This window comes from Leopardus geoffroyi, chromosome E1 (assembly GCF_018350155.1).
Source record: "Leopardus geoffroyi isolate Oge1 chromosome E1, O.geoffroyi_Oge1_pat1.0, whole genome shotgun sequence".
NCBI classification, from domain to species: Eukaryota; Metazoa; Chordata; class Mammalia; order Carnivora; family Felidae; genus Leopardus; species Leopardus geoffroyi.
The window spans coordinates 7,734,339-7,762,233 of NC_059330.1; the positions used below are offsets into that span (position 1 = coordinate 7,734,339).

At 46.5% G+C, this 27,895-nt stretch overlaps 1 protein-coding gene across 1 annotated transcript in view; it reads left to right on the forward strand.

The window, feature by feature from the left end:
• Positions 1-27,895, forward strand: part of LOC123603039 (protoheme IX farnesyltransferase, mitochondrial) — a 136,864-nt gene that overhangs the window by 6,351 nt on the left and 102,618 nt on the right. The window contains exons 3-4 of the mRNA XM_045487422.1: positions 1,053-1,374; positions 26,346-26,470. Coding sequence (XP_045343378.1) covers positions 1,053-1,374; positions 26,346-26,470 — 447 coding nt within the window. The remainder of the gene's footprint in view (positions 1-1,052; positions 1,375-26,345; positions 26,471-27,895) is intronic.

Sequence of the window (27,895 nt, forward strand, 5' to 3'; positions counted from 1 at the left end):
TTTCAAGTCTTTGTGATGTAACTGAAAATCACTTAACTGGTTATCAGAATACGTGGGTCCAGGTACCAGGGACACATACAACTAGCTCGCCACTGACTCTGTCACTATTTCTGAGCTTTGGTTTTCTCTTCTGTAAGTTAAAGAAGGAGATGATAATGATCATGATCCATTTTCTTTTTTTTTTTCTTTTTTTAAAATGTTTTTTTAAATTTAATTTTGAGAGAGAGAGAGAGAGAGTGTGTGCAAGTTGGGGAGGGGCAGAGAGAGGGAAACATAGAGTCGGGCTCCAGGCTCCAGGCTCTGAGCTGTTAGCACAGAGACCGATGTGGGGCTCGAACTCATGAACTGCAAGATTACCATCTGAGCTGAAGTCAGACGCTTAACCAACTGTGCCACCCAGGCGCCCCAGTGATCCATTTTCTTAAATAGCCTTTTGGAAGCTTAAATAAGATACACAATTTATAAACTGTAAAGATATGTATTCTGTAAAACCAGAAAGGGCTCTACTATGTTAGTAGTAGTTATTACTTTTCACTGGTAAGCAGTAGAGATTGTTGGACTCTACAACTCGTGTTCTTCCCACATACACAGCGCTTTAATGTCACTTAGTCCTGAATTCTACCCCACCGCTGAGCCCCTCTCTGTTTGCCTATGAACATTGAAAGTCGACAGTAGGTTTGACTTGGGCTCTCAACGATAGAAAACTTTTTCACCGTATTGGACATTTAACCTCCAGCTTGTGGTACTGTGTTGAGGAAAATGCTGGAGGGTATGAATAAGAAATAAATTTTTCTTTCAAGGAACTTAAATTTCTAGGACTCTCTAAACCATAGAATTAAAAATCGCTGCTGAGGCATTATAGTCTCTGTACCTCTTAGCATAGAGATTTCCTTGTAGAAGACATTCTAGCATTCATTGATTCAGCATACGTTTACAACGGTTGAGGAAAATCTCTCAAGTCCAGTATCAGACTGACGGACGGTGTTACTAAACAACCGTCTAAGAGCCTTTCGGGCCTTGGGTTGATAGTAACGTGTACTTTTTTTATTTAGTATGTCACACAACTGAACAGAAGCCTCAACCAACAAGTAAAACGGAAGCCAGAACCCACGGTGTCCCCTTTCCTTGAGAGAAGCTCTTTGGCTCAGGCCAAAGCAGAGACCTGTGCAATGAGACCTCTTCCACCCCCCCACCTACCTTTATCCGGAAAGCCCAATGACAAAGAACTGCTGGAACTGGAATCGGCCTCCGTAATTGAGGGCTCACTCGATGTGGGAAGAGAGACCAAGGATGAAAAGCAGTGGAAAGAGATGAAACTCCATCTGGATGATTTGCCAGGAATCTTGGCTCGGCTGTCCAAAATCAAACTCACAGGTACATTGCTTTTCCCGTATCGTCAGATTCTTGCTTAAAGCCTTGCTTGTAGTCAGATGCCGCCGCCCCCAAAGGAATATCTTCGAACTGCTGATCCTCCATTGGTGGTTTTTGCTCTCTTCAGCGTAATTGAGATTTAAAACCAAGTTTCCCAAACTCCGTTTACACGGAACTGTAAATGGTTTTGCACCAAACGCGTGGCACTAAAACCAGTCTCTCTCTTACTTGCAATTAAAGTGCAATGCCTGTCCTGCATATTTCTCATCTTTTGCGTTTTTACACCTGCTGCCCTTTAAAGCTGCAGTGGGATAATGAGTTCTGGTCGAGGCCTGGAAACGAAAATGCCTGCACGCCTGTGCTTGGCACGCAGCAAACCTGCGGTGGCCACCAGGACTCCGAGCTCACTTCTGGGTTTTGCTTCTTGTAGGGCCTCTGGGATTGTCCCAGGCATGCGGAGATTTAGCGCGCTTCTCTGAGAAACAGGTCTGGAACCAGATTTTCGTTGCCTAAGTCTAGCAAACGGCACCAAATTGTACCGTACGCGTTGGGTATTAACCCGTAATCGTGTCAGTTGGTTGTCAACAGCCACCAGTGAGTCAGGCGAAGCTTCATTGTTGGCATCCCGTCTCGTAGCTAAGCGTAAAAGTAGCTTATTGTGGGCTAGCCCTGTGTAGAAGGTGGGGTCTGGGTCATCCTGCGGCTTGAAGACACGGTCTCTCCTCTTCTTGGACGAGCATAGGGAGAAGTATAACAGGCGAATCATAAAGTTAAACCAGGTACTCTTTGAGGAGAGAAGTGGGAAGTAATGTTACGGAGTCAAAATGGAGAAACGAACAGATGAGACAGAGAGGCTTTTGAGAGTAGAGAAAACCAGGGAAAGCGGGTTGGTGGTGGTGTGTGTGTTTCAGGAGAGTTAAGCCTGAAATCCAAGGTGAAAGGAGGCAAACTTCTTTCCTCAGTGACCGAGGTCACTTAAAGAAAATCCTTTTTTTTTGGGGGGGGGGGGGTGCGGGATGGAAAGTAGGCATAGGGAGTTTGATGGGAAGAACTGAAGAGTCACCGTAAGACTTACCCAGTGTAGCTCTAAAACAGTGAGACTGATTCCAGGGGCCTCCTCGCAAACATGCCTTAATGCTTTCCAGAAGCTGAGCAAGGAATCATCACATTTCACCGAAGGTTGCTTTTGTCATTTATATAAGTGGCGTATCGGTGCTGCCATGGTAAGAATGACTCCCGAAAGCGATCATGAGGATGTCACCCCAAAAATGCGTCCTCCCAGTCTGAAGGCAGCGGAACTGACCTCCGCCACCAGCAAGAACTTACTGCGTTGTGTGCATCATCACTGAATGTGCCCATATCAGTATCCCCCTCTCATCCTGCAAACCACTTCTCTCTCTCTCTCTCTCTCTCTCTCTCTGTCCCATTTCTGGCAGTAATAGCAGCATTCTTTGCTTCCCCCAGACCGGAAACCTTAGAATCGTTCTTGAGTCTTTGCTGCACAATCTCCCTTCATCTCTAGTCTGACATCCAACTGTTAGCATAGGAGTCTTTTGTAACGCCCATGAGATTTCTCATCCGATTTTCTGAAGCTGCCACCCTAGCTGAGGTCCAAAACATAAGATGTCTGTGGTTACTGCAGGAGCTCCTGGCTGTGATCCCTGCCTCTCTTCTTCCGCCAGACCCACTTTCCTAAAACACTGCCCTCGTGTATTCCTATCCTACCCAAGAGCCTGCAGTCCTTCCATATGGCCTCCCTCCTCAGCTCCGCCAGACCTGAGAGGAATGATTAAACTCTTCCCCATAAGCAGACTTTTTCCCCCCACCCTGTCCTGCCCGTTAGCTGGTCCTTACACCCACCATACCCGTTCCTCCTGCCCCTCTTGTATCCAGTTAGCGCCTTTCAAGGCTTTTCCATTAAGCCTTGTCTTGCCTGCTCTTGGCCCGAGTCTCCCTTCTCAAAACTTGGAATATGGCTTTGAAGTCCAGCAGAGTGGAGTTCAGATCCCGGCGAGGTCATTTACTAGTCAGCTGAGCCTTTGGGCCGTTTCTCAGCCTTGTTGAGACTTCTTCGTGTAGAGCAGGAACAATGATCATCAGAGTTAAATCACATGGTGCATTCAGAGGACCCAGCAGCATGCCCGACGCATGGGAGCACCTTGAAAGTTAGTTTCCAAATGATTACAGGTAGACGTCTGCTTGTCTGTTTAATGTATGTTATATTTCCCCTAAGATGTCTGCGGGCAGACATCGTGCCATCTCGTTGAGTATGTAGCTCTCTGCGTACACTGCTTCTCATTTATAAGGACTTGATTGTAGGAGGGAAATTAACAAATTGAAGTTGTCCAGAGGAGGGCAAGTGCAAGGAAGAGGGAGGCTGGAAACCCTGTCACTTGGGGCACCGGGTGGTTTTTCTTGGGAGAGAGAAGGGAGGAGGGAGAAAGCAGATGAGGGAAAGGAGAATGAAGACACCTATCCAGTGTCTTCCAGTGTCTGTAGCGCCTTTGATTTAAAGGAGCAGTGCTGCTGACTTACAGTTGAGAGGGCAGAACGGAGGGACTGCGCATGCCAGCAGCGTGAGGGAGAGCTCGCAGGAGAACGATCGGGTGTGAAACGGGCTGCCTCAAAAGGCGGCGGTCCTCGTCCTTGGAACCGTCCACACGGAAGCAGATCATGTGTGAGAGAAGTTGGAGTGGGGGCTCCTGCATCATCAAGGGGGTGGAACTCGATGGTGCTAATACTAAGAGCCTGCCTCTCCTTCGGTATTTGTGGGGCATCTACCATGAACCTTTGCGCTAGGTGCTAAAGATACAGAGATACAGGACATCTGTCCTCACAGAGAAGCTAATAGTCTGGTGGGGGAGATTTTGTAGGGCTGCACGTGCATAAAAATAAAACCACGGTGGTCAGATACATCTGCGTTTCGAACCCAGAACTTTTGGTGACCTTTGTGACCTTGGGTAATTGACTTCACCTTGGAACGCCATAGTTTCTTTACCTGTAAAATGGAGAGACTGGTACTCACTTTATAGCCTCGTCATGAGGATTAAATGAGACCAGCATGCCCAACACCTTTTAGGCACTTAATTAGCAATTATTAATACTGTTATTTTTACTGTACCCATGCTTAGAGAAATCTGTATGAATGGGTGCTGTATTATAATGTTAATGGAGCTGTGTCCTAAGGCAGAGGGGGGACCCAGAGAAGGGATTGTTTCTGCCTGTGAAGGGGGGTTGAAGTGAAGGGGTGTTTAAGAGATACTGAAGGCCAAGGATTGTAAACAGAGGGAGAAGGCCTTGCAAAGGCAAAGAAGTTGGGTACATCCTGGAATATTCTGAAAACTGGGGATATTATTGAGGAATGCAGTACAATTTGTATGTGACAGAAGAGACACTCACTGAAAGTTTGAAGAGTTAGGCGGGGCCATGTTGCCATATTGGCGTGCATTTCACGCTAAGGAGTTTGGCTCCTATATCTCAGCTGCGGGAAGTTCTGGAAAGTTCTTTGGAGGAACATACAATCACTTTGTGTTTTGTCTCGTGTTTTTTTAAGTGGCTTAATTATTTCTCAGTTATTACAAGCTTATTACAACAGAAATTCAAATAATACAGAAGCATGTATCTAAAACAGAAAAAGTACCCTTTAGTCCATTCTAGATAAAACCCCTGCTTGAAATGTAGCCTCCTATGTGTGTACAAGTATGCAGATCTGAACTGATAGGTATGGTTGTACATTTAAAAAAACATTTTTTAATGTTTATTTATTTTTGAAAGAGAGAGACAAAGTGCGAGCAGGAGAGGGGCAGAGAGACAGGGAGACACGGAATCCGAAGCAGGCTCCAGGCTCTGAGCTGTCAGCACAGAGCCTGACACGGGGCTCGAACTCAACGAATCGTGAGATCGTGACCAGAGTTGAAGTCGGATGCTTAACCGACTAGCCACCCAGGCGGCCCTATCGTTGTACATTTTATGGAAATAGGATCATCACACATACACACATACACACAGTTCTGCAACTTGCCACTTTCTCTTAGCTTTGTAGCTTTCACTCAAAGTATTTATTGCTGCCTGCTATTCCATTATGCAGAACTGCCATTATTTGCTTAACTAACCCTCTACCAATAAACATGTAGGGTGTTTCCAGTTTTTTCTATTAAAAGCAAATCTGTCGCTAACTTTTTTTTTAGTGTTTATTTATTTAAGAGAGACAGAGCATGCACACATGCAAGCAGGGGGAGGGATAGAGAGAGAGGAAGAGAGCATCCCAAGCAGGCTCCACACTGTCAGTGCAGAGCCTGACGTGGGGCTCGATCCCATGAACCATGACACGAGATCAGGACCATGAGATTCTGAGTGGAAATCCAGAATTGGACACTCAACTAACTGAGCCACGCAGGCACCCCTGTGGTTAATTTTTATGTTCATAAGTCTTTGGATAATTTGTGTGAGTCTGTTTGTAGGATGAGTGTTTTGAAATGTAAGTGCTAGCTTTAAACTTTTTAGTTTTGATAAATCTACCAGTTGGTTCCTTGCAAAGGACAGTATAATTTATATGCCCTGTAATAGCGTGTGGGAATCTGATTCCATCTGTATTCTGTGCTTGTACATAAAGCAGTCTTTATCAGTTTTGCCTACAGGATAACTGAAAAAGATTTTTGTGTGTATTAAGTTTCATACTTTACATCCTGATGGGATTTAACACCTTTTCCTCTATTTTGATCGTTTGTATTTTTTCTTCTATTCTTTGTTTCTTATCTCCTTAGTCATTTCTTACTGACATTTTTTGTGATGTTTTGTTTTGTTTTATTTTTCCCCACTGAGATGTTTAACTTTTATGTATTCAACTTTATTACTTTTTTTGTTTTGTTTTTTTAATGCTTAGATACTTTTTTCTGCCCTGTGGTTATAAAAGCATTCACTCATGTTTTTTACTTTACTTTTTACTTTACCTGGTACTTTACTTTTCTATTTTTACCACATTCTCTAAGGTTTGGGGACCATGTCGAATTTAGTTCCGTATAAGGAGTAAGATTGTTTATGAGAACTGTGGTAGTGATATCACTGAGCAAGAGTTGCCTGTTTTTGTAAATAAAGTTTTATTGGAACACAGCCACACCCATTTGTTCTATGCTGACATCATGCTGTGTTGGCAGAGCTATGTATTTGTGATAGAAAACTTATGACCTGGAAAACCTGAAACTTTTCCTATCGGGCCCTTTAGAGAAAAAACCTTGCTGACCACGGCTATCGAGCACAGGCCAGTGAGAGGCAAGAATGATGGCCAACAGTGGCGCCTGGGTGCCTCAAGTCGGTAAAGTGTCCGACTTCGGCTCAGGTCATGATCTCGCGGTTCCTGAGATCAACCCCCACATTGGGCTCTGCACTGGCAATGTGGAGCCTGCTTGGGATTTTCTCTCTCTCTCTCTCTCTCTCTCTCTCTCTCTCTCTCTCTCTTTCTCTCTCTCAAAATAAGTAAATAAATACACTTTAAAAAAAAAAAAGAATGGTGGCCAACAAATCAGTGGCAGTCAACTGAGACGTGATTTGGGCTGAACTAAGGCTGTGGTTCGGCAGAGGGAGAGAGAGAGAAGGACTGAAGAAACAGAATGAACAGAACCTTATGTAGAGGTGGGGAGTGCTGTGGAGACCTAAAATAAAAGTTTAAGACGCAGAGCCGCGAAGAGTTTGGTTGCCTCGAAGCAGACATTCTGCAGTTCTCTGGGCCCTGTGCTCTGTATTTCCCTTCACCCAACTCCGTTCTCTCAGAGAGAGCACAGAGCACTGACCTCCGGGCCAGAGTCCCTGCGTCCGAATCTTGGCTCTTACTAGTTGAGCGACATTGAGCAAGGTCCATTTAAAAAACAAAACAAAACCAAAACTACAACACCCCGTGCCTCAATTTACCGACCTGTAAACTAGAGATAACGATACCTACTTCAGAGCGTTGCCGTGAGTATTAAATGAGACAAAATTTGTAAACTACATAGAAGAGCTCTGCTTTTTTCTCCAGTAAAAGGTAAATTTGTTACCTGGGCATTTGAGTGTGAGTTTGCCGTCCCTGCTTTCGAAAAGCTGCCCCCTTTCTGGGAGGGATATGTGGTGATATGGAGCTGGAGAGTGTGAATCCTGAAGGAAGAGACAGGTTGGAGGGGGAAGAGGGTGAGTTCAGGTTTGCAGTCGTGGATTTTGAGTCTCCACTGGCATGTCCTCAGTGGACAGGTGGCTGTGGAGGACGGGAGCCCGGTTAGGACGCGGGGCTGCAAGACTGAAGGGTCCACAGCGTGGAGTGGCCACGAAACCGCGGCAGTGAGGACAGTGGTCGGCGGGCAGCGCGTCCTGACCAGAGAAGAAAGCCAAGGACGTTTGGGGTGCATCCCCTTTTAAGGATTGGATAGAGCGTGTTAACAGAGCCTGCAAGGAACTAAACAATCAGAGGAAGGGAAACAGGAAAGGGCTTAGTCACAGAAGCCAAGAGAAGACACGGCTCATAAAGGAAGTGACGAACGCTTTTTTTTTTTTTTCGTTTTAAAGTAGGCTCCACTCCCAACGTAGGGCTTGAACTCACAACCCACAACCCTGAGATCAAGAGGTGCGTGCTGTCCCAACTGAGCCAGCCAGGCGCCCCAAGAAAGAGATCAACACTTTTCAATGTTTATTTTTGAGAGAGAGAGAGAGAGAGAGAGAGCATGTGCACAAGTGGGGTGGGGGGGGGGGGGACAGAGGATCTGAAGCAGGTTCTGCACTGACAGCAGAGACCCTGACGAGGGGCTCGAACTCACCAACCATGAGATCATGACCTGAACTGAAAGTCGGACGTTTAAGTGACTGAGCCACCCAAGCGCCCCGACATCAACACTTTTAAATGCTAGAGGTCTGCTAAGATGGCTGGCTAAAAAGAGCTGTCTTATTTGGCCATCAGGAAGTCTGTGTTGACGGACTGCTAACTCAGGAAATAATTACTAGCATTTCCTCTTAGAGTCTTAAATGAGATCCTTGAAATGATTAATTTAAAACAATTCCTTAAAGTTTATTTTCATAGTGCTCACTTCTTTAGGAACGGATGGGAAAGCATGATGATTGGTTTAGGGTCAGTCTTTTGGGTGGGAGGCCACACCTTCTTTCCTTCATCTGGCTCTCCCTGTGCGCTCTTCCTTTTGCTTACCTCACAGCCTCGCATATCTGAATAGGCATTCCAGATGTAGGGTTTGCTATTTAAAACCCAGTGACCGAAATCTAAAGCAATGATTGAATTACTCATTCAGTAGTACCTAGTGCGTTATATAGCGTGCGTTGACTCATCGGTTCCCACGTGTCAGCGTGCTAACGAGCATACACGGCCCACGTGTTCAGACGACACTTCCTGGCCGCCTTCCCCCGGGGATTCAGATCCTGCAGGCCTGGGACAGGACCCAGAGATCTGCATTTTTGACAGGCATGCCAGATGATCTGACGCAGGTGGTCCCGGACCACCCTTCGAGCAAGTGAAGTAGGTGTTGTGCAGGAAGAGTGGCGATCCCAGAGCCAGCGGTCTGGCTGGATGTGGGGAGCACTCACGTCGCGAGAGCCAGAGCGGCCCTCGCGACCGCTGGCAGCAGGAAAAGCCAGCTGGGGCAGGATCTGGACCACACAAGAGATGGTTGCAAAAACAAGATGCACCGAGGAGAAAGGGAGCAGCAGCGTCCCCTGGAACCACAGATGGAGGAGTCCCAGGGCAGTAAATTTCCCCTCGTATCATGTTATGTATTCCGTGCCCCAGGTTTCTGGACGAGCTAATTGAATTAAAGTCATTTCCTTCTGCTTATTCCATTTAAAGAGGCGGCACCCTTTGGGTGACCCCTACCCTCTTCTTTGACCTTTCGCCTCCCCATTTAGTTTATTACTTGAATTCACACATGTCTTGGAGTCAGCAGGATTTTTTTTTTTTTTTTTTTTTTTCTTTAAGAAACTCCCTGGTATCTATCAATTGATTTCTTTCGGACTCTTAACATCTTGGGCCATTCATTCATAGCTAATGATAGCCGAGACAGAAATATCTGAAAGTCAGCGATCACCGTTATAGAACTAGTCTTTCTTTGCCTCTCTTTGTTTATAGCTGTAATATACCAAGGATAATTAACTATAGAATAAGTGAATGGGCCACGTAGTGATCATACTTCTATTTCGTTTGTAGGAGAGTAGGATCCCTTGACCCTTATGCCAGGATCTGAGCCAAATGTTTGCTGGTAAATGGTGCACCATTTAAAGGTTTTTGGTTTTTTTTTTTTTTTAGTTTTTTATTTATTTATTTTTTGTATGAAAGGAAGTAAGACTGAATTTATAAAGAAGTAATAATATGTCTCCCTTGAGTTCCTCTTGCCAGCTGAGCTATTTACAATATGTTTTTGGAGTTTGTTGCAAGGACCACACTGGGTTGAAGAGATTTTATTTGGGTTAGGATCACAAGAGGCTTTGGTGACTCAGCTGAGTTTATACTTAATATAGGTCAATAAAAAGCCAGTCTTTTTTTTTCCCCCCTGAATAACATCTGTGCTGAAAAGCTACAACCTACTTTCTGAGACCAGAACACGAAAATAGATTGTTAGAACCAATAGGTGATCCTGTCGACGGGACTGATACAAACTACAGTCTATCAATGTATGGATTTTTCCCCCCTGGAGTCTAGAATGCCTCTTATTAAAAGAAAAGCAACAAGAATGGAGGGTGCAATTTCATTTTACGTTGCTTGTGTCGTTTTTAAAAGTCAACTTACTGCAGTCTTCAGCTCTGTGTAAGCAGCCTTTCCCATTTGCCTAAAAATATTGAGTGACTAGAATTACATTCCTGAATTTTCATTTATATCTGCACGTAATTACCTTAATAATTATATGCTTAGTAACTAACTTTTATTTTTTATTTTATTTTTTAAATTTAGTATTTTTAAAAATTTTTTTAAAAATGTTTGCTCATTTTTGAGAGAGAGGATGAGAGGCAACATGAGTGGGAGAGGGGTGGCAGAGGGAGGGGACAGAGGATCGAAAGCTGGCTCTGCCCTGGCAGCAGCAAGCCCGGTGTGGGGCTCGAACTCAGAAACTGCGAGACCATGATTGGAGCTGAAGTCGGGTGTTCAACAAGCTCAGCCACCCAGGCGCCTCTTATTTTCCTTCTTTTAAAGTTTATTTATTTATTTTGAGAGAGAGGGTGTCGGGAGGGGCAAAGAGGGAGGGAGAGAAAGAATCCCAAACAGGCTCACACTGTCAGCACAGAGCCCTGTGTGGGGCTTGAACCCACGAACCATGAGATCATGACCTGAGCGGAAATCAAGAGTCAGATGCTTAACGAACTGAGCCACCCAAGTGCCCCCAAAATATGCTTTTTCAACTAAACTCGACCTATTTGGTGGGTGAAGAATGGCTCTGGAGGTTTTTGTTTTTTTAATGTTTATTATTTTTGAGAGAGAGACAGACAGAGACAGAACTTGAGCGGGGGGAGGGGCAGAGAGAGGGAGACACAGAATCCAAAGCAGGCTCCAGAGTCCGAGCTGTCAGCACAGAGCCCAACTGCGGGGATCGAACCCATGAAACGTGATATCGTGACCTGAGCCGAAGTTGGATGCTTAACCGACTGAGCCACCCAGGCGCTCCTGGAGTTTTTAAATTTGTATTTAATGGTTGCTGTGGCCTGAGGAGATGCAGAGGGAACAAGCTACCAGCAAGGGAACATTTTCCCTGAAAGTCGTTTCCACTGTGGTTTTGAAATCACAGCGCCGGTATCTTGCTTCCCAAGTCTGGTTTTTAGTGGCAGTCTGCCCCTTCCCTCAACCGTCCCCAGCCTTTTTTTGGGTGCTTGCTGCCTGCTGGGCTGAAGAGTACCCCCTGTGCCAGGACATAGTGTTAGGGGGTGTCATGCTACATCAGACCGATGCTCTGAAACGTTTGTGCCTTGTCTCAGAAGTATGTCGCGGCAAGGCCCTGCTTCCTTTTTGGTGTCAAGACCACTTTTCTTGCCTCAAATGGTCCTGCTGGGATGGGGAAGGAACTTTTCATGGAATGGGCCCATCCTGCCCATGGTCCACCCCCGCCTCTGCCCCTTGCTCTCTACCTCTCCACGTTAGGAAGACATAATGGGTACCATCAGATGGCCTTCCCTTCACATCTTTCTCTGTTCCCTTATTAGTTGGTACTTAGGTATCCAGTTTTTTTACCAATCAAACAATAAAGCAACCGTCTTCAACTCAGTTTCACCTGCACCATATTTGACAAACATTTCTTGAGGGTTTTGGTATATCCTCTCTACCTGATTTATTGCCGATGCAGGTCTTTCTCTGGTTTTTATTTTTATGCCTTCATTTCCATTGGTTTCTGGTAAGGGTGGGCCATGAGGATGCCTTCGCCTGTGTTCTAAGTTAGATGACAAACAGATGTACCTAGGCTCTTCTGTTTTCAGATGATTTAATTGCTTTAAATCAGTTCGATGTTAATGAAATTGATTGCGAGTATAAGATGCTACTATGGTTGATGCCAGAGGAACGTGAAGACACATTTCGTGAGGCTAATAACCATTCGCAAAAACTACCGACAAGTTTGAAGAGGAGAGATTGGAAGAAGTAAACGAAGTTGTGGACGGGCTCGGCTGCACGCAACCGAAGACTTGAAGAACAGTGACTCAAATAAAGGGTTTATTTTCTCTGGTTTCGAGGTGTCTGGAATGATGAAGTCCAGAGCTTGTGCTATGTGAAGTTGTCAACATACCTGGCTCCTCCCCTCAGCTGCCATTTTTCACCTGTGGCTTTTGTTCTCAGGAGTGCAGGGTGACTGCCACTCCTCCGGGGTCACAATGAAGAAGGGGGACATCGTAGGAAGGCAGAAACCTCCTTACGAGACTCTGCCTTTGTATCTGGGAAGGAAAGCTCCGGACTGGGGCTTCTCCTTGCGTCTCGCTGGCCAGGACTGTACAACTTGGCTACCTCTGGCTGCAAGGTAGCTTGTGAAGCGTGGCCTCCTCCTTCTGTCTGTCCGGCCCAGTCAGCTGTCGGTAGCCACCTCCACCGTGTCCTCAGAGCGCCCCCCAGGCTGCCTCATTATGCGATGCATCCTCTTCTAGGAGGAGGACGTCAGGCCGCCCGTCTCTCCGCTGTCCGCTTTTCCGAAGAAGACAGAACACCACCACTGAGTCCTCCCTGGGACTACGCCACACGGGTGCACCTCGAATGTGTGTATTTAAGTGAAGGCTGGTTCGCCAGCTCGACATTCCCTTTTCCCGTCGTGGGTGTGGCTGTTCACTGATGTGCCGGCACTTTTTCCCCGTCATCTTCTGTTTTTAAAATTTATTTACTTAAATTCATACTGGTTTCAGGAGTAGAACCCAGTGATTCACCCCTTACATGTGACACTCAGTGCTCCTCTCAACAAGTGCCCTCCTTCCTACTCCTCACCCTTTTAGCCCGTCCCCTGCTCCCCCTCCAGCAACCCTCAGTTCTCTGTATTTAAGCGTCTCTTATGGTTTATTTCCCTCTCTCTTTTTATCTTACGTTTTCTTCCCTTCCCCTATGTTCATCTGTTTTGTATCTTAAATTCCACACGTGAGTGAAGTCATATGATACCTGTTTTTCTCTGGCTGACTTACTTCGGTCAGCATAATACCCTCCAGTTCCATCCACATTGCTGCAAATGCAAGATTTCATTCTTTTTCATTGCTGAGCAATATTCCATTCTATATAGCCATATATATGGACTATAATATGTATATATACGCATACCACATCCTCTTTATCCATTCATCCATCGATGGACATTTGGGCTCTTTCCATACTTTGGCTATTGTCGATAGCGCTGCTAGAAACATTGGGGTGCATGTGCCCCTTCAAATCAGCGTTTTTCTGTCCCTTGGATAAATACCTAGCAGTGCAATTGCTGGGTCGTAGGGTAGTTCTATTTTTAACTTTTTGAGGGACCTTCATACTGTTTTCCAGAGTGGCTGCACCAGTTATCAATCCCACCAGTAGTCCAGAAGGGTTCCTCTTTCTCTGCATCCTCGCCAAGACCTGTTGTTTCCTGAGTTGTTAATTTTAGCCACTTTCAGCATTCTTCACGGGGCTAGAACAAACAGTCCTAAAATTTGTATGGAACCAGAGAAGACCCCCGAATAGCCAAAGTAACGTTGATAAAGAAAACCAAAACTGGAGGCATCACAATCCCAGGCTTCAAGCTGTACTACAAAGCTGTAACCATCAAGGCAATCTGTAGGAAGGGAATCTGTATCTCAATAGCCCGTCTGGTTATTGATGGTCCCCAGATCCCACTTTGAGAAACATCCCACTTGGAGAAACTCTTCCTCTCTGGAGAACCCATTCAGTGCCCTCTCCCCTACCCCTGGCGCTGGCTATCAGCAAACTGCCTGGCTTCCCATTTCTAACAGAAACGAAGGTTTTGTTCTCATCAGGAGACTTCCCGCTACCCCGGTTCATCTGAATTCACTCCTGTCACTGCCTTTTCTCCCCTGTCCTCCCTTCCTTTCCCCCGCAACCTCTGGTCACTGGACAGCTCCATCAGCGTGATACCTGGGAGTCCTGTTGGTCCTGCAAGTCCACACAGATCTCCCTCCGCCTGGGAGGGTGTGTCCTCTGAATCTCTAGGGAGGACCAAGCCCTTGCTTCTCATCCCTGCAGGTCAGACTTGCCCAGGGGCCTGGTTATCACTTTGGGCTCTTATCAAGGGCTTGGTTTCTAGTTCAAAGCAGAGTATGCTAGCATCTTATTTATTGAGAATAAGGCATGAAACACGAAAGCAAGTTTTAAAAGAATGCTCCAGGGTTACCTCTTTCAGTACTAAAAAAAAGTGTTTGCCCCAGAGCTCTATTTTGTGTATCTCAGGAAGGGAGGGGGAGTGAATTTGGAGGCAAAGAAGGAAAAGAAGGATGCTAACGTATCAAGAGTAAGAGAATACAGGGTGCATTTTTATCTGTATTTACACTTTGCGATTTTTTTGGCCCTTAGGTGGGGGAGTGGGTGTTTATCTAGAACATTCTCTCACCCTGTGCTTGTTCTTCTGCTTCCAATGCTTCCAACCTCACCCTCTTCCCTGTTCACCAGGTTAACTCCTTCCTCCTTACCCATCTGCCTTCAGCTTTGACATCAGCCTGGGAAGCCTTCTAGCTTAGGACCCCCCCCCCCCCCACCTCGTTCTTCACAGCGTCCTTGACTTCACCCTCCGAAGCACTAACCAGGACACTGTTGTGATGCCTGTTGTGGGGGAAAGAAAGTACAGTGGACCCTGTTGCCATCATCCACAGGATTTGGAACAGTTTAGCCTATTAATTACAAACAGTCGTACTGTAGTAGTCGAATGCTTCGTGGTGACTGAAAAGGATTGTACCTGAAGCAGAGGACTTCAGGCCCCTGTGCCTTGTGGTTCCTTTGTGCTTTTTTACAGTGTCGCTTTCACCTTTGCCAAGCTGTGCTGAAGTTTTCAATCTGCTGCCGTATTTTGTACTCCGTGTAACTGTGGGAATGGAGGGTAGCCCCACTGTGTTACCCAGAAAGTTCATCGAGTCTGTGAAAGCTGTACCCCTTCCAACTCCCGGAGGCCCTCGAGGACTCAGCTGCGCTTTAATCTAGCCCCCAGCTAAGAGACCTCTTTTTATTTCTTTCAGATAAGTAGTGAACATAAAGATTATCAATGAATCATCTCTTAGAGTTGGCAAATGGTGATTGATTGTCAGTTTCACTTAGAGGGACAGCAGCATTCAGTAAGAGAATGCTTCCATTTCTTGGCCATCTTAAAAGGATTTCTAAAAGATTCTTTGTGCTAGAAAGTTGTCTCGAACGCTCTAGAATAATGACACAGCCAGCATTAGTGCATAACTGTCTAATCACTAGGAGTAAATGAAAATTTTCAGTGCAAGAGAAAATCATGATGCTTTTATATACATATGCATTTAGGTCCAGATGCAAAGAACACATGAGCAGGCCCATTTTATTGACCTGCTACATATGTGTGGCAAAAAATGCTCAAATGTAGATAAATACTAAATACTATCAAAATCAGAATTATACCTTAGATGGACATGTAATCTTAATTCTTTATTTAAAAAAAATTTTTTTTTTTTATTTTTTTTTTTCAACGTTTATTTATTTTTGGGACAGAGAGAGACAGAGCATGAACGGGGGAGGGGCAGAGAGAGAGGGAGACACAGAATCGGAAACAGGCTCCAGGCTCTGAGCCACCAGCCCAGAGCCTGACGCGGGGCTCGAACTCACGGACCGCGAGATCGTGACCTGGCTGAAGTCGGACGCTTAACCGACTGCGCCACCCAGGCGCCCCTAAAAAAAAATTTTTTTTAATGTTTATTCATTTTTGAGAGAACAGAGCATGAGTGGGGGAGGGGCAGAGAGAGGAGACAGAATCCAGAGCAGGCTCCAGGCTCTGAGCTGTCTGCACAGAGCCTGATGCGGGGCTTGAACTCCCGGACCGCGAGATCATGACCTGAGCCGAAGTCGGAAGCTCAACCAACTGAACCACCCAGGCGCCCCTTAATTCTTTATTTTAAATGTTTATCATAAAATGCTGTCTGGATAGCAACACTTAATAATTTTGAGATGAAACTGAGAAAAAGCTTCATTATTTTAGTGAAAACCGCTTAACTGACAACCCCTTCTTGCCAACTCATTTTGCAGAAGACAGATTGTCACCTCTTTTTTTTTTTAAATGTTTGTTTATCTTTGAGAAAGAGACAGAGCGCAAGTTGGGGGAGGGGCACAGAGAGAGGGAGGCACAGAATCCGAAGCAGGCTCCAGGCTCTGAGCTGTCAGCATAGAGCCGGACGCGGGGCTCAAACTCACAAACCGTGAGATCATGACCTGAGCTGAAGTCGGACACTTAACTGACTAAGCACAGATTTCCACTTCTTAAAAGTTTAATGCACATTAGTTCTATGGAAAAGGTTTTTAGTTAATTACGGAGGTTGTAAAGTGTTGTTTATTAAGTATATTGAGAAGAAATATTTCTTTATTGGAAGGGGAAAAAAACACGAAAAATAGGGTGCTTACAAAGTAGAAAAGCTTAGGTGGTTCAAGGAAAAACTAATTGAAAGAACAATCTTAGGATCTCATTCAAATGTGTTGCATTATTAACTTAGATATAAACAGGTTTTATTTGGTTTTTGAAGCAGACTTGATAGATAATTTCATTTCCCTTTTCTGAATGCTAACTGTAAATGCAGACCAAATGCTTCCTGGTGAATTGCCCCCAGGGACCGTACTTAAATGTTTCATTTTGGTAACAGTGGTGCTCCATCAGTTTGAAGTATGAGTTTTAATTTGGTCCTAGGGTTTTATTTATTTATTTTTTTGACCAGCTTTGGTCATTAAGTATATGAAAAAAAAGAAAAGAGGAAAACAGGAAGGCCCCGAAAGTTCTTCATTTTGCAGCTGTGTTATTAAAAATCCCTATAAAAAGCCTTATCGTTTAACCAGAAGTGGTTATGGTTTGTAATCAGGTACCCCTGATTGATATCCTTTAATGTGGCTGAGGAAAAAAGTACCCTGTCACTCATCAGGTGACTTTTGCTCCGAAGTGAACAGTGATCACCAGAATTACCACCTTCTTTGATATGCGCGTTATGTAAGGTAAGTAAGATGACTAGGTCAGGACGTTCACAGAGTTCACAGACCCGCTGCAGAGCCTTGAAGCCTAAAAAGCTCACTTTCCTTAGAAACTGAGCTATTTGAAGCTTAAGCTGTTAATAGGAATGAAGAGAGAGGAGGAAATCTTTAAGTACAGCTATTAAGCAAAAAACGACATGCTCATTTTAGAATCAGAAAAGACTTAATTCCTGCCTCTTAATTAAGTTCTGCCGTTTCGAACTTTGAGATCAGGTTAACAAAACCGATTCCATTGTTTGGACACACACGTAAGCAAAACCACAGACAGATTCATTAACTGCCTATTCCCTATACACTGAGTACACACGGGAGCTTTAAGGAGAATACGTCTCAGGTTTGTAGGACTCAGATTACAGTGTTGCGCTCTATCCACTATCAAGGGTCATGAGATATAATAGATCACAAGGATAATTTGACATCTATAGAGAATCTCAAACTCTCGTTTAGCCGGGGGTTTTAATCTTTTGACCAAATCTTTTGCCAGAGTTAATAATTACTCAAATTGATTTATTGGAATTTTGTTTTTCACTTATTTCTTTAGGAGCTCATGCTAAAACAAAAAGCGGGGGGAGTATTAAAAGAGATAAAATCAGGATGTAGGTGACAATTTTTCTGATACAATCTTTCTAGTTTTTTTTTATTTTTTTATTTTTTTTAATTTTTTTTTAATGTTTATTTATTTTTGAGACAGAGAGAGCAGAGGATGAATGGGGGAAGGGCAGAGAGAGAGGGAGACACAGAATCGGAAGCAGGCTCCAGGCTCTGAGCCATCAGCCCAGAGACTGACGCGGGGCTCGAACTCACGAACCGTGAGATCGTGACCTGAGCTGAAGTCGGACGCTCAACCGACTGAGCCACCCAGGCGCCCCTCTAGTTTTTTTTTTTAAAGCTTTTTTTGTTTTTTAACATTTATTTATTGTCGAGAGGCAGAGAGAGAGGGAGACCCAGAATCCGAAGCGGGCTCCAGGCTCCCAGCTGTCAGCACAGAGTCTGATGCGGGGCTCGAACCCGCAAGCCGTGAGATCGTGACCTGAGCCGAAGTCCGACGGTCAACCAACTGAGCCACCCAGACGCCCCTCTTTGTAGTTATTTTTAACTGACGATCTCAGAAAGGAAGTCCAAGTGCCTGTGTTGTGCTTGTGCCCAGAGACCGATAGTTCTCAAAGTATTGAGCCTTTAAAAAAAAATAATTCTCGATAAAACTGCTTCTCCAAGAAAAGCTCCTGCGTACGGGCGAAGGCGAAGGCCTTACGTGGTTCAACGCTGCACTGGAAAGTACGCTGTGAGATCAGAGCTGGACAGCACGGCCAGACTCCCACTCCGAGTCTGACAGAACCTCAGTTTATGGTGACAGAGCAAGTGCCCCATGTCACGGAAGCAGGGAGGCTCCTCCCCACCTTCCAGACTGGGCTCCCTCCCCTGTGACTCATCACAGTGCCCTTAAAACCTGTAGTGGAAGAAACAGCATCGTGGCGTGTAGGCAGGCATACAGTGTTGTCTGAGCTTTCCCGGGCTGGTTTGTGATTCTGTAATCAGTTAGGCGGATGTGGGGGGAGAGGGGGTGTGAGTGCGTGCACGCGTGTCCCTTCGTTTGGTTGAATTTTCTCCTTCTGGAAAGCAGTCTTCGTCGTACTTGTCAAAGAATACCCGGTAAAGCAGAGAGCCGACTATTGTGCAAAAACTGTATGACTGTCTTGATTAGACCCTTCATTGAGCTCACTCCCACTGATGTGTATCTCCGTATATAAAACCAGAAGTTAATACCTACCATGCTTGCCTTGCTGTTTTTTAAAAATTTTTTTTTAATGTTTATTTATTTCTGAGACCGAGAGAGACAGAGCATGAGTGGGGGAGGGGCAGAGAGAGAGGAGACACAGAATCAGAAGCAGGCTCCAGGCTCTGAGCTGTCGGCACAGAGCCCGACGTGGGGCTCGAACTCACAAACCGTGAGATCACGACCTGAGCCGAAGTCGGTCGCCCAACCGACTGAGTCACCCAGGCGCCCCCTGCCTTGCTGTTTTTTTAGAGTAGGGTCTATGCAGTTTGTTAGTCATGTATTTTAAGTGCATATACAGTAAAAAAGTTTTAAGTGCAGATACATGTATTTATGTGCACGTACATGTATTTATAATAGTATTTATGCTATTGCACATAAATGTCATATAGAACAGAAAAATGTATAGCTATTTGTAAATAAAACTCATGTACTCTTATACCAGCACACTGTATTAATTTTAAGATATGCGAAATGTGTGTTTTAAAGTAAGTAAAGTCAGAGGTGCCTGGGTGGCTCAGTCGGTTAAGCATCCAACTTCAGCTCAGGTCATGATATCGCAGTTCGCAAGTTTGAACCCCTCATCAGGCTCTGTGCAGACAGCTAGGAGCCTGGAGCCTGCTTCAGATTCTGTGTCTCCCTCTTTCTCTGCCCCTCCCCGACTCATGCTCTGTCTTTCTCTCTCTTTCTCTCTCTCTCTCTCAGAAATAAAAATAAACATTAAAAAATAATAAAGTAAAATAAGTCAAATATAAGTGAAATTTCTCATGCACTCTTCCTGTATCCCGGAGTTCTCCACACCCTACTTTTTTTTGAAGGTTAGCGCTTCTGAGATTTAAGTACTAGTCAAAGCACTCTGACATTGTAAAGTGCTCCACGAACGTAAGTTTTGTGTTTCTGTCATTGTCATGTTTTACCCACATTTATGGAGGGACTGCTCTCCAGTCTCGAGTGAGGCAGTGGTACTTTGGGTTACAACCCTCGAGGCACAAGGAGCTTGTAAGGCAGTGTTGTATCCTTTCTCGAAGTTCCTAAGGGCACCCCTTAGAAATGTGAAGTCTAAGCTCAGTGGCCAGAGACCTGTTTCATCTAGAATTCTGGGAAACACATCTCAACAATTAGCAAGAGCACCGCTCATTGACCACGTGCTTTTGTCATAGTGAACCTAGCGTGTCTCTTGAAGGCGTCGCATGGCGTGGACAGGAGTGTGGAAGTCAAGCACGGTTGGTCCCTAGGGACACTTCCCGTGGGGAGACCCAGACAGTGGGAGAGCTGCACTTGGCGATTGAAGGAGTGAGAGGTACTTCCCTCCCGGTCGCTCGGGAAGACAAAGTCACATCCGTAGGGAGGTGTTTCGAGGAAGCTGACTGGACCTGGTCTGAGAGAGAACCAAGTCAGCTAGAGCTCTCCCATGCAGAAGGGGTTCCCAGGGTCCCCAGATCTGGAGGTAGCATCCATCCAAAAACGTGGTCGCGGGGTTCTCGCATCGGGGCCGAGATTACACTTGTTGGCCCTGAGTTCCCTTTGACAGTTCTGTGACTGTTCCCTTAACAGTAAGGTCTTGTTGTCCTCTGAGTTCGCTCCTTTGCTGTAACCACTTCTGTGTGTTGGGTGCTGAAGGCCTCTGCCAATGCCTTCAAACCCCTCGTCCACCCCTCTGTACCGTCGCCCTCCCCCCAGGCCTCACCCCTTCCCACCCAGCGCTCTGCAGCGGCCTTTATGTGGTGCCCTGAGTGGGTCTTCCTCCACACCGATCGGTTCTCCGTGTGGTCGGTGGACTGGCCTTTCCTAAACGCCCCCTCATTCCAGTGCATGCTGGTCTTCTTTTACTACACAACAAGTTAGCACAACTTGGTGCTTTAAAACAGTGCGCAGTTATTTCCGGGCCCGGCCCGGCCGGATCCTCCGCTCGGGATCGCACAAGCTGAAGTCAGCGTGGGGGTCGGGGCTGTGGTTCTCACCTGGGGTCCTTTTCCAGGCTCGCTGAGTTCATTTGTCTGGCTGCCTGGGACCGAGGACCCCGTTTTCCTTCCAGCCATCCGCCCGGACTGTCCTGCTCCTCCAGGCGGCCTGCCGTTCTCTGCCACGTGGCCCTCCTGGGCCGTTCACCTCGGGGACTTCTGCTCCCTCCAGCCCCGTGGGGCCTGCGGACTTGCACCTGTTTCCAGACAAACCTGTATTACACAGTTCTCCCCAGGGAAGCCTGGCAGATGAGCCCGTATTTGTGGACTCCTGTTAATGACGGGCTGTGGAAGAAGGTGGCCCCGGCAGATCCTTAGACCGGGCTTTATGGTTCAGAAGAGACCGGTGGACCAGCAGCTGGGCGGAGCTGGGCCTGGTAGGCGGGACTGCTGTTCCCTAGGCACCTGCACAGGCTGCCGCTGACTCTCTCTGCACAGGATGCGTGCGCGTCACCGGCCGGACGCCCACCCAGGAGGGGGAATATGACTCTTCCTTGACTTCCTCCCAGAGACGTCAGGGCCCAGAGTCCAGCGCCTCTGGGCCTCTGTTGGATGGGTCATGCTTCGTTGGCAGCATTGATTTCATGTTTACATGTGAAGGGGCAGAATAGGAGATTACCAAATAAAATATAATTTCAAGTGTTATTAATGAAAGAATATATTACACCCACTTTTAATGAGATCCTGGTGTTGCAAAATGATTCCACGTAATGAATCCCAGGAAATCAATGAAAAGTTTAATTACAGTTGTGGCCGTTCTGTACGAGAATATTGCTGTGGTCAATTTTACTTGTACAGTTTATCAATCCCTTCTGCCTCTCTCTTTTCTTTAAATTAATTGCCTTGACAAAGCAGGTATAAACACATTCTTTGTTAGGGTTTGATGTTTTGGCAGAAATGTGTTATCAAATGCAGATTTCGTCCTCTGTAATAGTAATAATAGTCCCTATCACTTTGTAATGTGCTGTACCATTTACGGTTCATACAGCTTTACATCAGGCAGTCTTTCTACTTGGTAAATTGAGTCACTCTTCTGTCTCACTGAGACATAGTCCCTTGGGCAATTTTTTTGCAAACCGCCTTCCACCTCTTCTCTACTTACCCATCAGAAATTTGATGGTCTTCCTCTGTCGTCCGTCACTCAGTCAAGCTCTGAGGCAGATGAAAAGAAAAACAGGAGATTTTCTCCTCTGAACGATCAGTTTTGCCTTCACGGAGCTACGCACCCTTTCTGGTTTTCAGCAAAGCGAATATTCTTTTTGCAGTTTTTCTTTTGACAGTTCAGTGATTGCAGTGCCGTCTCGCCCACTGGGGTGGAAATGCTTTGTTTGTTTTCAGCTGCTGATAAAACACAATGCAAAATGTTGATGTGGATGTTTAGAGATAGCTAAAGCCATACAGGTGACTCTAGAGTTTACTAATTGTGTATTGAGAAAGTTACTGTGGATTTTCTAAGCTCTTTTAACGACCATAGTCGTTTAGTCTGCTTTTGGTTAAAGGTTCAAGGCCTTAACACAGAATCAAGGATGATGTCAAATGATTGGCTCCATGGATGTAAAAAAAACTTACTCAGTCGTTTCGAGAGGGCAAGCCCTGTGGTTTCTATTCCCTCCAGTCCTCCCACTGCCACCATCAAACTTTCTTGCTGGTGGTTCAGTTGAGAAGTAGCCTGGGTGTTCCAGACTTTTCTTCCGGTCCTGGCTTGTCACCACACCCGGGTGATAGGCGAGGAGTCACCTCACCTCTCTCCAGAGCTTTTGAGTTGTGCAGAAAGCAAGGTGACACTCGGTCTCAGACACGGGACTGTCCACGAAGCTTTGTGATTGACGGTGTGACATCGGTAAAGAATGAAGAATCCTCCTCAAAGACCGGAGCTGTTTTGAGTATCGTGAAAGGAGTTTCGTTTATTCCAAAGATGCCCTTCTTGGTAGTTGCCGTGTGCACGCAGTTATGGCTAAATGGACCGCTGAATGAGAAGCTGTTCTTTCCCTGCTGCATGTGGGTAAAAGGTCCCTTCACATGCACCTGCAACTGCTGTGCTCGAGCCTGGAGTCACCGTGGCATTTGCTTTTGGGCGTAAGTCTCCAGGCAGCCATTGTCTATACTCACGTGAGATTCTTACGCTCTGGCTTGTAGTACGATTTGTGGGCCCGGGCAGGCTGGGCCCCCGGAGCAGAGGAGGGGAGAGGGGACAGGGCGCGCTCTCTGGCCTGAGCCAGGCCCTTTTTTCTCTTCTTTGCCTTCAGCTCCTGATCTGCTGCTCGTCCTTTTTTGTAACCTTTATCCAAACCTGTGTTCTCGCTCCCGGACTCGCTCTGCTGTCTACTTAACACTGAGCGTCTGTGCTCTGTTCTGGAGGTTAAATCATCTCCCGGGAGATGTGGATGCAAACCCCATTTGGGGACCACGCCATTCAAGGAGGGACCTCCTTGCCAAAGGACATGTTCACCAGAGACTTCTGGTTTAGGGTGCCCATCTCCGCACACGTACGTCACTCCCCGTTGCACATTTCCGCAAGCCCGGGCAGAGAAATATGGAGACACCGAGAAGCCCGTGTCTGGTCTAGATACTCGGGGCTTGTCCACATGGTAAAACAACAGAGAGTTTCTATATGTTGCTGATAAAACGAGCCCGAAGGACATGCCAAGCAATTCGTGATCATTAGGAGGAATTACCAATTTCCCTGGCATTTTTTGTGATGTCAGTGGTGGTGCCCCTGGCACTGTTTCCTGCGGCCCCTCGACGACACCTCATCCTCCTGACTCTTGTCTCCTGATGTTCTTTGTGTCTGTCCCTGCTTCCTTTCCCCCGTCTGCGAAGTTCTGACTTTTTCATACACTTCTGCCCACTGCTCTTAGTGTCCATCGACGGCCTCATCCATCCCCCTCGGGCTCAGCCCTGGTCTCTGGGCAAGTGACTTCAGAGCTTCGTGTTTCTCTCCTGCCTCCCAGTCTCTTTCCTTTCACATTTGTACCTTTCCACGCAGATACCCGTGGTTCTTCAACACCAGCACATTTTTCCTGAGACCAGCTAGCTTGCTCACCTTTCCCTGGATGTACTCCTTTCTGGTAATGTTCTGATCCTTCTCCAAGTCCCCCGGTGCAACACTTTACCTTGTATCCTTTTTTCTTGTTACTTTGTTTGGTCTTTCCATTTCTCACATTTATCAAGTCCTAACCATGGACCTGTCACAATATCCCTTACATCTATTTGAGTCGCGCGTTTACTACCTCATTCAGAGTGGATTGACCGTATAGCCTCTCAGGGCGTCTGGGTGGCTCAGTCCATTAAGCGTCTGACTCTTGATTTCGGCTCAGGTCGTGAGCTCACGGTTTGTGGGTTCGAGCCTCGTGTCGGGCTCCACACTGACAGCACAATGCCTGCTTGGGATTCCCAGTCTCCCTCTCTCTATCTGCCCCTCTCCTGCTCATGCTCTCTCTCTCTCTCTCTCTCTCAAAATAAATAAACTTAAAAAAATCAACGACAGTACAGCCTCTCAAACTGTTTGTCTGAAACACTCCCTGCCTGTTGCAAATCATGGTGCCTGTTGCTTCCAGGCTGGCCTCCAGTGACGGGTCCCTGCCCTGCATGGGGCCGTCAGTGAGTCCCCTGCCAACTGAACGGCATGTAAACTCCTCACCCTGAGCTCTGCCTGCGGTGTGGCAGCCTGCACCCCTCTTCCCCTTCCTCTGGTAAACACTGCTGTGTCCCTCGCTGAGCGCTAGCCGTGACCATCCTGCAGCAGTGAAGGCCGCTGTCACAGCTCCTGCCTGAGGGGGTTTCCGGAGAGGGAGGTCCTCCCTAACAAGTCATATCGAGACGAGATCTGAAGGACGCGGAAGGGGGCAGGGGACACAAAAGCACAGGGACCCCGAGGCAAGAAAGCCGGGCCTTCCTGATGGAGAGCAGTGAGTGGGCTAGAGAGAGCTACAACACACACACACACACACACACACACACACGACAGAGGAGTTTGCCTGTTAGTCCAGGTGTAGTGTCAAGGGGCTTTCTTTCTTCCTGTTTTTTTTTTTTTTTTCAATATTTATTTATCTTGAGAAAGAGCGTGCACGCATGCGTGCGCATGAGCAGGGGAGGGGCGGAGAGAGAGGGAAAGAGAGACTCCCAAGTAGGGTCCACACTCAGCAGCACAGCCCAGACCCACAAACCGTGAGATCAGGACCTGAGCCAGAATCAAGAGTCTCAGCAACTAAGCCACCCAGGCGCCCCTGGGGACTTTCTAAGCAGGGTGATATGATCTGTTTATACTTATAAAATCTCATTTGGGAGAGGGGAGGGGACAAGGCGGAAGCAAGGAGGCCACGTAGGGGACAGGTTCTTGCACTTGTCCACACAAGATAGTAGCTCGGACTAGATTACATGTTTCTTAACCTCAGCACTGTTGACATTTGGGGCCAGAAAATTCTTTGGTTTGGGGGCAGGGGGCTGCTCTATGCGCCATAAGGTGTTTAGAGGCATCTCTGGCCTCCACCCACTGGAGGACAGGCGTTATCCTCCCACCTCCAGTGTGACAACCAAATATGTCTCCAGATATTACCAGATGTCCCCTGGGGGCAGAGCCACCCTGGTTATGAATCAGCGGGTTTGACGTTGGCAGAAGAGGTGGGTTTAACAGACAGTACCTCTCCGCAGCTGCGATGTAGGGCAGGGTGAGACTCAGCGGTGCTCCCCAGATGCTTGGTTTGAAATCCAGGCAGACGGTGTCCGATTACTAGAGACGCTCGACATTGGTCTCTCTTGCCCTTGTGCCTGCTCTCAGAACTACCCAACCGCCTGTGATGTCTCCCACCCTCCCACTCTCCACCGTGTCCTACCTCCCCTCCCGAAGGTCCAGCTTGGATGCCGTCTTGTCGAAGTCCACCATTGGTGATCCTTTTTCCGGTGAACTTCTGCAGCCCCGTGTCAGTCCCAGTCCTAGACACTTTCTGGCCCTGCCAGCTTCTGTAAACCCCCAGGAAGGGAGGACCAGGTCCTAACGAAAGGAGCAGCCTTAGCAGATGCTTGCATGACACGGCTTTGCGCCTGCACCTCGCCCCTCCCCTTGGCTCCCCCTGGGGGCTGTAGGACTGTCACCTCCCTCTGGTACTCCTCTAGCCGGATTCTGAGCCCCAGAACCATCTTCTCAGGTTGTCTGGAGCTTGTCCTGGATTTGGGACTCCTTTTGTATGTGTTAGAGTTACTGACGTGTGTCTGTCACCTCCCTGCCCAGTAAAGTCCCCGACAGCAGGAACGAGACCTTACGTACCTTCATCCTGTACTCTGCCTGGCACGCAGCCAGGTGCTGGTCGGGAATTAGGTATTCAGTAAGGGTTTGTTGGATGAAGAAGTGAACGTTGATTTTTTTTTTTTTTTTTACTCTTGAGTATAATGGACTTAAAGGAAAATTAGCATTTTTCTACTAATGAACGTATATAATGTTTATAATCAGAAAAAAATTTTAATTTTTTTAATAAGAGAGGATTCGTCCATAGTTGGTGTCACTGATGAAATTGATTGGTGTGTGTGGAAGAGGGCTTGTTTCTGGGCTTTAACATAAGTCCCGAGTCTGCATCGGTGATGAGTCTGCTCTGTTTCTGTATCGCAGCTCTCGTCGTCAGCACCACCTCGGCTGGATTTGCGCTGGCCCCGGGACCTTTTGACCTGCCGTGTTTCCTGCTTACTTTTGTGGGAACGGGCCTTGCATCCTGTGCTGCCAACTCCATCAATCAGGTCAGTCGGTCACTTTTCAGCGCGATCATGGTGATGTGACTTTCTCCCAGACGGTGGTATTGTCACGCGTTTATAAATGACTTCAAGACCACGTATAGAGATGGAGAGGTCCCGGGAGCTTGTGACACCACGTATCCTGTGGAGGTCTGTGGGTGACACAGCCCGTCTGTCTCTTCTGCGGTGAACGGTTTTCAGGTGTTTCAGGTGAGAGAGCAGCCATGTACCGGTTTCAAACGGCCAGGCGCCCTTGGGTTGGAACGGGTTTCGAGCTGTTGGCTTGGCTTTTTGCTCTCCTGCATTTCAGGCACCTTCCCCCGAGCTTATCGTTGTATTTGTTCTTCTTTCTTTGGTTTGATTTGTCTGCATTTGTTTACATACACAACATTGTATTTTATATTTTATTTTATTTATTTTTTGAAGTTTATTTATTTTGAGAGAGACTGAGACAGCGCAAGTGGGGCAGGGGCAGAGAGAGAGGGAGGGAGGGAGAGAGAGAGTGTGAGAGAGAGAGAAAGAAAGAAAGGAAGGAAGGAAGGGAAAGAGGGAGGGAGGGAGGGAGGAAGGAAGGAAGGAAGGAAGGAAGGAAGAAAGAAAGGAAGAAAGGAAGAAAGAAAAAAAAAAGAAAGAAAAGAAAGAAAGAATCCCCAGCAGGCTCCACACTGTCACCACCAAGCCTGATGCGGAGCTTGAACTCATGCAACAGATCATGACCTGAGCCGAAACCAAGAGTCAAACGCTTAACCGACTGAGCCACCCAGATGCCCTGGGATTTTATATTTTAAACAAGCATATCCAGCTTTTAAAACAAAAACAAAAACAAAAACAAAAAACAAACGGTAATTCAGTATTCGGTAAACTTGGTGTATAGAATCAGAATATATTTTAAAAAATAATTAGCATATTATTTTTAATGCATCCTTTTGTCCCCCTATTATTTTAAATATCAGAATAGTTCTCTGAAATAGTTCTCTTTTCACCGCCCCCCCCCCCCCTCCCCGGCCCTGCCCCACGCCTGGTCATTGCGGTGTGCACTCCAGCACGCATATTTTTCATCCAATACCAAGAGTAAAAAAGTCTTGGCTGAAACTTAAGGAAAGTTGTTTTCATCACCAGAACACCCAAGGGGAGTTGGCACAGTTTTAAAACAGGAATTCAAGTTACCAGTAGAAAAACAGCGTGGCTGAGTGGATGTATAAATCGGCATCCTGCAAAATATGGGAATTTTAATTTGATAATGCCTCGTATCATTAGGCTTTTACAACGTGTTACCAGCTGTCTGGGGAGGGATCAGTCTCTTTCAAATACAGTTTATTTATTTATTTTTTTGTTACAATTTTTCATGTGGAAACAGTCTCATGGGGAGGGAGGTCCAAATAATCCTGCTCCTTTTCCAAAAGTTTCATCCCATCCTGCAGACCACGGCCC